General features: G+C 39.3%; 3 protein-coding genes across 4 annotated transcripts in view; 2 read left to right on the top strand and 1 right to left on the bottom strand.

Annotated features, from left to right (window-relative positions):
* The window catches only part of LOC113808480 (uncharacterized), a 34,908-nt gene extending 33,322 nt beyond the window's left edge, over positions 1-1,586 (top strand). The window contains exon 9 of one of the 2 annotated variants that reach the window (XM_070122373.1): positions 1-493. This exon is cut by the window's left edge and continues 622 nt beyond it. The gene's annotated coding sequence lies outside the window, so the exon portion shown is untranslated. The other variant, XM_070122364.1, reaches the window with a different exon arrangement.
* A 2,631-nt stretch (positions 1,587-4,217) lies between these two features.
* Positions 4,218-5,190, top strand: LOC138862883 (uncharacterized). Its single transcript, XM_070126071.1, has 3 exons — positions 4,218-4,564; positions 4,673-4,889; positions 4,984-5,190. The coding sequence occupies exons 1-3, from the start codon at positions 4,218-4,220 to the stop codon at positions 5,188-5,190; spliced, it is 771 nt and encodes a 256-aa protein (XP_069982172.1).
* A 304-nt stretch (positions 5,191-5,494) lies between these two features.
* LOC138861904 (uncharacterized) overlaps positions 5,495-10,000 on the bottom strand; it is a 10,354-nt gene continuing 5,848 nt past the window's right edge. Inside the window, exon 3 of the mRNA XM_070122357.1 lies at positions 5,495-8,603. Within this exon, the coding sequence (XP_069978458.1) occupies positions 6,809-8,602 (1,794 nt within the window). The 5' untranslated portion in view covers position 8,603 and the 3' untranslated portion in view covers positions 5,495-6,808. The remainder of the gene's footprint in view (positions 8,604-10,000) is intronic.

Raw genomic sequence — 10,000 nt, forward strand, 5'->3', positions numbered from 1 at the left:
ACCTCAGCTGCATATTCCAAACAAAAAAATATGTTTACAGTTAAACTGTAACAAACTAAAACTGAACTAACATTTTAATGTCTATTCCATTTGTGTGAATCTGTCATAACATTTTGGCAAATTTTATTAGTTTGGTTTGTTATATTATTTTTTTACTGATAATATGAGTCTGAAGTCTAAATGATATTTTACCTTGGTAAAAGTTTATGGATAATCTGGCTGTTTTTTACTTTCTTTCTCTTTTTTTTAAGGAAGTCTTTTGTAAATTATGGATTGGAGCAGTACCTTGTATATTTTATAAATGAATGTCCCTAGCAGTATTGTCATATGCTGTTTTTGTTATTGTTATTGTTATTCTTCATTTGGTGCTTGCAAAGACAGCTGATGTTCCATATTTGGTAGTTTTATAGATTCTATTTTTTTAGTGAAGATGTGTAAATTCTGTAAGGAAGTGTACTTTTAATGCTAAACAAACAATAAATTTTAAAGAATCTGATTGCTTTTTGTCTGTTTGAATAACAAGGTTTAGTAAATATTTACTTCATTAATCTCATTTTGGTCAAAATCATTTTCCTTCGGAACATGGGTACAGAAATTCAAAATTGAAATTTATCTAAGGCTCGTAATTCTTTGCTTTACATATTATTATGTATGTCTGTTACTAACTGATTAGATATGCCACATTCCATTAATGTGTCTGTTTAGTTCTCCATGCACATACATGCACACACACACTCGTACATGTGTACACACAGGCACACACACGCGCACACACACACACACACACACACACACACACACACACACACACACACACACACACACACACACACACACACACACACACACACACACACACACACACACACACACACACACACACACACACACACACACACACACACATGCACACAAGAACACATGCTTCTCTTTTTACATATTTCTCCTCCTCTTTTGTCTTTCATCTTCCTTCTATGTACATTGTCCTTTGAGTTTTCTTTTTTTATTATTACGTTATAAGGGAAGTATGTAATATTAATTTCATTTCCTTTTTAACTTCTCTTTCTTTCTTTTCCTCCGCTGCCTTTTGACTTTCTTCAGTTTATTGTACTCCCTGTTTACATTCCCCTACATGAGCAGCTAATTAAGTGTTAGAAGGACTAAAGGTTATTAATGAAAAGAGTTTACTTGGTTTAATAGTGGCTAATCTATAGTTAATCTATGGGCAAAAGTACCTACTAAAAAAAATTCTAATGCATTGGTAACATAAAAATAAGTTTAGCTTAAAAGGCACTTTTAGGTTATAAAGTCTATTATGTACAGCATTTAGGTAATTTGATATGTCAGTCATCTTATTGTCTGAAGATACAGAGGACTGAATGCAATGCAACATAATGCAAAAATGCAGTATCTTTTATGTGTAAGGAACTTGCTGCAGTTTTCTAAATCAAAATACTCTTTTACTGTAGTTTTTGTAATGAGTAACCTATTGTGATAGGATTAGGTATAAAAGTCTTATTTAACTAGATTTTTGCCAATAAATTTGACCTGTTGTATAGAATATTAATATATTGTTTATGGTAGAAGATGCAGTTTGTATTTTCCTTTTAGATAATACAGCAATTGTTTAGCTTTATGTTACAGTATTTTCTGTTATCCAAGTCATTCTATGATACTTTCTATGAACTAGACTATTTTAATATTTATCCTCCATGTAACATACTGTAAAAATCATTTGTAATAGAAATAAGAAAGGCTGTTCCCTTTCTCCCCTGCTTGTCCTTGACAAAGAGGCACCTACATTTTTTTTCTGCTTTGTTTTGTAACTGTAATAGGTGAAAGAGTTCCTAGCTATTTTTCTCCTTTTTCTAAATAGCATTTACACAAGATGTGGATCAGCAACTCTAAGAAACACTGGCAGATAGGCAGTGGGAAACCACTTATATAATTTTATTTTTTTCTACAAAGCAGAGGGTAAATAATGTATCATGATCCTGTTCCCACAAACCATATACATTTATAATGTATTGTGTGTGTGTGTGTGTGTGTGTGTGTGTGTGTGTGTGTGTGTGTGTGTGTGTGTGTGTGTGTGTGTGTGTGTGTGTGTGTGTGTGTGTGTGTGTGTGTGTGTGTGTGTGTGTGTGTGTGTGTGTGTGCGTGTGTGTGTGTGCGCACGCGTGAGTATTTGTGTATGTGTATGTGTATTTTTCCATTTCTGCCAGTGCTTGTGTAGGCAATCACCAGATACAGGATTGCAATCTCAGTAATGATAAAGCTCACAAAGTCAATTCAAGATCTTGCTTTTTATGTCTATTTATTTATTGAAAATTTTCTGCCATGTCAGCGTAATCAAAATATAGTGAAAGGGAAAGGCCTGAGGCGAAGCCTACTGTTAAGAATTTTTGTTTTTGTTTATAGTTAAAGGTCATACAGCACTATGATAAAGTATTTTGGCAAAAAGGTTAAAAATGGTTAATGATTAGGACAAAATATGTTAGAAGTCAAAGGTTGTTGGTTAGTTGGGTAATAAAAAAGGTATAGAGGGAAGAGCAAATGGAGTACGAAAGCCATTCAGGACTGACACAAAGCCAGCCTTTCATCCTTTTTGGCTCTCTAACCTTAGGATGTGGACAGAAGAGAAAGATAAGGAAAGGGAGAGAAGAAAAGACCAAGCAAAATTAGTTGAGGAGAGGGTTGAGGCCCAAGGTAGGGACAATCCCATATGTTGAGCTAGTCTCCATATCCTAAGCCCCCCGTACAACAACGAGCACAGGATGAGGGGGATGTTATACATATTAACGAGGTTGTTGAGGCATTTGATGAACTTGTATCAACTATGAAAGTTGAGTTCTTGAATCAGTGCAATTCAGCAGGGAGGAACTGGCATTAATATTGCAGAGGACCACAGAAGGCTATTCATAGTCTACAAAAGGGTTGACTTCATAAGGCTGTAGCTAGCCTTTCATCCTTTTTGGCTCTCTAACATTAGGATGTGGCCAGAAAAGAAGGATAAGGAAAGGGCACGAAGAAAAGACCATGCAAAATTAGTTGAGGTGTGGGCTGAGGCCCAAGGTAGGGGCGATCCCATATGTTGAGCTATTCTCCATCTCCTATGCTCCCCCTATGACACTGAGCTCAGGATGAAAGGGGTGTTACACCTATTAGCGAGGTTGCTGAGGCATTTGACAAACTTATATCAACAATGAATGGTGAGTTTTTGAGACAACATGAATTGGCGCTTGCCAAAGTCTACAAAAGGGTTGACTTCATAAGGCTTTTGCTCACAGTCTCTAAGTTACAGTTTCATTTTGATTATTTGTAAGAATGAATAAATGTTGGTCTTAAATATACATATCTCATTGATAAGTCTTCCTTAATTGTATTTTTGTAATGAAATAGATGTGGCGACTGTAGACTTCTATGCTCCCTTTGGGGATATTTTGATTCAGTATTATAGACAGGTTGAGGGAAGGGGAGTCTGTCCGGGGGTTTGCTGAGGTAATTTTTGGTGGTTTTATGGTGCTCAACAACCTGACGAACCCCGTAGTTCTATGGGACACCTTCACGCGCAAAACACTCAATGCAGCTCAAGAATCGATTGGTGAACACCCAAGAGTAAGACAGAATTTTATCTCGCAGGACACGCTCAAAGCTACAGATGCTTGTCGTGTGCCTTATCTGACAGGGGATCGGGAATTGCATCATTCTCTAGTGCGCAGGACTTGGTCACTGTTGAGATGGGACAAGGAGCAGTTTGTTGGGAATATAGCAGAGCAAGTTGAAGGCCATTATTTAGTAAATGACCTTCATCCTGTCTACCATGCCCTGAGAAAGCTGAATTTCAAGCCCTCTTCACAGGTGACTGCAGTCGACGTAGTAAATGGCCAGGTCGTCTCAGATCCTGTTGCAGTGCAGGAGCATTGGGCCGAGTATTTTGAGCTGTACCAGGTTGATCCACCAATAGTTAACTTGGATGCGGGTAATGTCGAGATTCTGTTGCTGGACCCACCCATTAGTGAGGATCCACCCTCCCTAACTAAGAATAAGAGGAAATCTCCAGGTATCTGTGGCATCCCAACTGATCTGTTAAAGGCTGGTGGTGAATCTATGGCATGGGGGTTGCATACTGTACTGGCTGCCATCTGGCAGTCTGGTTACATTCCCTCTGACTTGTGGAAGGGTTTAGTCATCCGTTTCTGGAAGGGGAAAGAGGATTGATGGGACTGCAGCAACCACCAAGGCATCACACTGCCAAGTGTACCAAGATTCTCACTCACATCCTTCTGAGACATATCAGAGCCCACCTGCTGAGGTACCATAGGCCAGAGCAATATAGATTCACTCCTGGTAAGTCCACAGTAGACCACATCATGGCACTTCAAGTCATTGTAGAGTGCCACCATAAGTTCAAGCATGGGCTGCTTGAAGCCTACATTGACCTTAAGAAGGGGTTTGATTTGGTGCATCAGGAATCACTCTGGGAGATCCTGAGATTGAGAGGAATTCCAACAAGGATTATTGGATTAATAGCAAGCCTGTATCCTGGTACTGAAATTGCTGTAAAGTGTGGTAGGGGCCTGCCTAGCTTCTTTCCTGTTATTTCAAGGGTGAGGCAAGGCTGTGTCCTTGCACCAACAGTTTTCAACACTTGCATGGAATGGATACTGGGCAGAACTACTATCCAAAGTCATTGTGGAACAACTCTGGGCAATATCAAGGTTACCGACTTTAACTTTACTGATGTTGCTATTCTATCTGAGTCTTTGGAAACCCTAGTGGTGGCTCTGGATGCATTTAGCAATGAAGCAAAGCCCCTGGGTATAGAGGTCTCTTGGACCAAGACCAAGATCCAGGATTCTGGGGACTTGCCAGGAGAACCCGTTCAATTGGTACTTACTTGCGGCAAGTACAATGAAGTCACAGAGAGCTTAACCTTGGTAGTGTAGTTCATAACTCTGGGTTGTCTGACAAGGAATTCAGCAGATGGACTGCTGTGGCAGCAGAGGTCATGAACTCTCTCGACAAGAGTATTTGGAGATGCCAGTACATGCGCAGGACCAAGCTACATGTTTTCAAGGCCATGATAATGCCATGCTCTCATTCAGAGATTACCAAACACAATTTGAGAAATTCTTGCTTTTTCTCAAGGGCTCATACCCCTTGGAAATTACTGATGCTCCTTGGGTTTAAGAACCACTGGCCTATACTATGGCATAAAAAGGGCCTTATCTCAGTTCCAAAGATGTATTCCAATTAAAATGACCATCATGCTTTACAACTGAATATAAAGTCAAGAGTTTAATCTCTCATTCTACTGGTGCATTAGATACCGTTTGTTAAGTGAGTAATAAATGAAGGATGAAAAGTTTTTAGAACAAGAGAGTAATTTATCAAACAGTTGCAGCTACTACATTTTTCAGAAAGCACATTTGAGTCAAGTTCTTTCTAGTTTTAAAAAGCCTATAGCAATAAATAAGGATAATAATAGAAAACCGAAGATCTTAAATATTAATGATTCCATGGATATGCAATACAAAAAATTGTATACTACACAAATACAAATTCTTGACAGAACAACACCAACCACTCTTACAGCAATGATGCTCAATGCTGCTCATTACTTAGCCCCTTATAGTAACTTTAACAAACTACAATAAATGCTGCATATTTCTACTTATAATCCGTTTGTTTTTAAATTACTTGATACATACTAATTAAAAAAAAAAGTATTTATTGTAGTCTTTATTTCATATCATTACCATACTGCACTACAAAGTATTCTAAAACCTTTTCAGGTTACTTCACTATCCAGTATATAAAGCCACAACACATCATAAACAAGCACAGCTAAGTAGAATACTTTCTACTTTATGCATCTGAGGAGCATGTACTACAGCAGGATCAAAAGTACCATAAAGGTAACTGTATGATAAGCATACAAAATAACAGTCAACTCTATACTGGATTCTTCAATGTGCCTGTTTGGCAAAACTTACAGTAACCATACAGTACCATATGCTGTATAGTAAACTCCTGTGGATCAGGTATAACTGTTAGGCTGAATCCACTAAGATAAACACAGCCTCCATGTATGGTGATTGTAGCATACTGGTTATTAATTTGTGTACACTGTACACTTCATAACCTGTAACTTATTCAGTTCTTTGCCAAGTAAATTGAAAAAAGAAACACTACACTTATAACAAACTACTGTACAAAATTGTCTGTTTTCAGACTCCTATGGTTATCTTCAGTTTCATCAAAACATTTTCACAGCACAAAATATTTTGTCTCATTCAGATCTCAAAGCTCACATTAAATCTTACACATTCTTATCCTTATACTATTATTACAAAAAGAACATTTTATTATGACTAACTAAAATTTTTAAATAAATATAAAGATGTGTAAATTTCATTTGAACTGCCTCTTTGGTTAACACAATTATAAAATACAAAAGAAACTGAAAAAGATGATCTGAATAAAAAAAAAAAATATTACACCCATAACTTTATTTAGACTTTTGAAGATCTAGGTACATTGTTAGTCAAGTTGTTTTTCTCTCAAAAAAAAAACCAAAAAAACAGACATTCATTTAAATCTGCAGTCACCTATTAATTCTACAATTATCTAGTTCTCTAACATCTTATAAGATGAAACTACACATGAATGACAAATTCTATATTACTCCATACCACTTTAATAAGAAAATGTTTTGCTACTCGCTGTTATACTAATGTTTTCTATTGCAATAATAGTGTTTGAGAAGAGAAAAATAAAAATGCAAAGTCCCCCAAAATAGCACCAATTAGGTTCGTGCTGCTCGCTCAGTTTCAATAAGACATTCTCTGACCAAGATCCGGGCATGGACAATCCCACGCTTCAGGCGCTCAGCACTGCTCTTGCTACCTGCGTATGTTGGGCGGATGTCTTTTCCCATTTCTTCAATCACTGCTAGTAACTGCTGGTACTTTGACATTCCATGTGAATTGCCAGAGGAAGTTGTAGTATTTGTGTTTAAGCCTGCAGTAGCAGGACTCAGTAATGATGCATCCATGTCCATGGGTTGTAATCGTGCCAAGGCTTCTGCTTCTAATTTACGGAGTTCTGCTAAATCTGCTTTTGACAAACCTGCTGCTGCTGCTGCTGCCTGCATTTGTTGAGCTTCCAATTTTGTTAACTGTGCTAGTGCTGTGGAGTCCAATTTGGTCAGTAAGTGTGGGTCTAACTTAACAAGTTGGGCCAGGGTGTTGACATCTAACTTAGAGAGAGTGTGTGAATCTAATTTTGCTAACTGAGCCAACTGGGCATCAAGTTTTGACATTGCATGTGGATCCAGCTTGGAAAGCTGTGCCAAAGCAGCAGGGTCCATTTTAGCATGTGCTTCTAATTTTGAGAGCTGTGCCAAAGTAGTGGGATCCATTTTTGGCATTGCATGATGATCCATTTTCATAAACTGGCTGACAGTAGGATCCTTCTTGGAGATGTTATGTGGATCCATTTTTGAGAGTTGAGCAAGAGCTGCACTATTCATTTTGTTGACAGTCTGCTGATCTAGCTTTGTCATCTGGGCCAACAAAGTAGGGTCCAATTTCGATAATGTATGAGGATCCATTTTAGCCAACTGAGCCAAAGTAGCCTGGTCCATTTTGGACAAGGAATGTGTATCCATTTTAGCCAACTGAGCCATTGCAACAGCATCCATGGAAGCTAGTTGAGCCAATGTCGCAGAGTCAACTTTTGAGAGTGTGTGGGCATCCAATTTAGCAAGCTGTGCTAGTGTGCTTGGGTCAAGTTTTGACAATAAGTGTGGGTCCATTTTTGATAACTGGGAAAGAGTGGCCGAGTCCATCTTGCTCAAAGCAGCACGAGCTTGAGCCTGCATCTGAGCATCATGCCGTGCCAACTGGGCCAACATGGCTTGGTCCAGTTTGGACAAGGTATGAGGGTCTAACTTGGCCAACTGATTCAAAGTGGTTTGGTCCATTTTTGCTAGCAGCATTGGGTCAAGTTTAGTCAGCTGATTGAGAGTTGTTTGGTCCATTTTAGCAAAGATATGAGGGTCTAATTTAAATAACTGTGCCAACATAGCCTGGTCAACTTTGCTCATGGACATGCTAGCAGCTGAAGCATCAGCTTTGACCAGCTGTGCCAGAGTGTTATGGTCAAGCTTGGCCAAGGTGGCAGGGTCAAGTTTTGACAGTTGTGTCAGGGTTGTCTGGTCCAACTTTGCAAGAAGATTTGGGTCTAGCTTGGCTAAAGCATTAGCACTTGCAAGACTTGCCTCCTGCAACTTTGCCAAATAAGCTGCATCAGATTTACTGAGATGCTGTGAAGGATGGACTCCTGAGTGTGAGTGAGAGCTTGAGTGAGAAGAAGCGTGTGAAGAGTGAGCTGTAGAATACGAATGTGTTGACTCGGCCTTGCTGCTTGATGAACTGCTGGTCATCATCTTAACATCCAAGTCTGGACGCAACTGCTTGGTGAGGGCTATTGGATCCAGAGTAACTCCCATTTTGGCTAACATAGCAAAATCTATGTCAGGACGCAGCTTTGCCAAGGCTTCCATGGCTGCTGTTTGGGAAGCTCCGCCTTTATCCATTCTGTAACAGAAGACAAAAATATAATGATCATACTTATTACATATACCTTAAATAGTATTTACGAGAGAGAGAGAGAGAGAGAGAGAGAGAGAGAGAGAGAGAGAGAGAGAGAGAGAGAGAGAGAGAGAGAGAGAGAGAGAGAGAGAGAGAGAGAGAGAGAGAGAGAGAGAGAGAGAGAGAGAGAGAGAGAGAGAGAGAGAGAGAGGGGGGGGGGAGAAACAGAGACAGAGGGAGAGAGAGAGAGGGAGAGAGAGAGGGAGAGAGAGAGGGAGAGGGAGAGAGAGAGGAGAGAGAGAGGAGAGAGAGGGAGAGAGAGGGAGAGAGAGAGGGAGAGAGAGAGGAGAGAGAGGAGAGAGAGGGAGAGAGAGAGGGAGAGAGAGAGGGAGAGAGAGAGGGAGAGAGAGAGGGAGAGAGAGAGGGAGAGAGAGAGGGAGAGAGAGAGGGAGAGAGAGAGGGAGAGAGAGAGGGAGAGAGAGAGGGAGAGAGAGAGGGAGAGAGAGGGAGAGAGAGAGGAAGAAGGGAGGGAGAGAGGAGAGAGAGAGGGGAGAGGAGAGGAGAGAGAGGAGAGAGAGAGAGAGGGAGAGAGAGAGGGAGAGAGAGAGGGAGAGAGAGGGAGAGAGGAGAGAGAGAGGGGAGAGAGAGAGGGAGGGAGGGAGAGAGAGAGGGAGAGAGAGAGGAGAGAGAGAGAGAGAGAGGGAGAGAGAGAGAGAGAGAGAGAGAGAGAGAGAGAGAGAGAGAGAGAGAGAGAGAGAGAGAGAGAGAGAGAGAGAGAGAGAGAGAGAGAGAGAGAGAGAGAGAGAGAGAGAGAGAGAGAGAGAGAGAGAGAGAGAGAGAGAGAGACTGACTTTACCAATATAAGTATCACGATATAGTACATTACTCAATCATATATAATTTTATAGTTGTATCCAGTCCTTTCGGACTTACCCAGACACTGATAGATAATTCAAATAAGAATACTTTAAAATATTTGTATTTAATATTTACATATTTAAGGAACATCAAAAATACATTTGTAATCAAAGCCATTGATAAATACACTTTTAATAATAAAAATATATATAGTATATGATTTATTGGATGTAGGTATAAGTAAGATTTTATCAAAGCTTTCTACACCTATGTAAAATAGAAATTACAGTTACATATATATATATTATGATTTTACACATTTGTGCACTTTCTTTGGTAGAAAGCTACTGTTACATACTGTACAGAATCAGATAGCCCTAAATCATTTCAGAGGATGAATTTAATTTTCTAATCTTTAGACAGATCATTAAATCGTATGTTATACTGATTACATCTATTTGTCAATTCTTCTCTAAGATCAACAGAGAGTGCATTTTAAAAGAAAGTGATATTCATCCTCTACCACATTCATTTGGCAATATTCA

This window comes from Penaeus vannamei, chromosome 1 (assembly GCF_042767895.1).
Source record: "Penaeus vannamei isolate JL-2024 chromosome 1, ASM4276789v1, whole genome shotgun sequence".
NCBI classification, from domain to species: domain Eukaryota; kingdom Metazoa; phylum Arthropoda; class Malacostraca; order Decapoda; family Penaeidae; genus Penaeus; species Penaeus vannamei.

What these genes read in the sequence shown, in the direction of transcription:
- LOC138862883 (XM_070126071.1), top strand. Translation starts at nt 4,218, where the DNA reads ATGGGACTGCAGCAACCACCAAGGCATCACACTGCCAAGTGTACCAAG. An exon ending in GGTACTGAAATTGCTGTAAA is followed by an intron (nt 4,565 to 4,672) that starts GTGTGGTAGGGG and finishes GATACTGGGCAG; the next exon opens with AACTACTATCCAAAGTCATT. An exon ending in CAGGAGAACCCGTTCAATTG is followed by an intron (nt 4,890 to 4,983) that starts GTACTTACTTGC and finishes GGAATTCAGCAG; the next exon opens with ATGGACTGCTGTGGCAGCAG.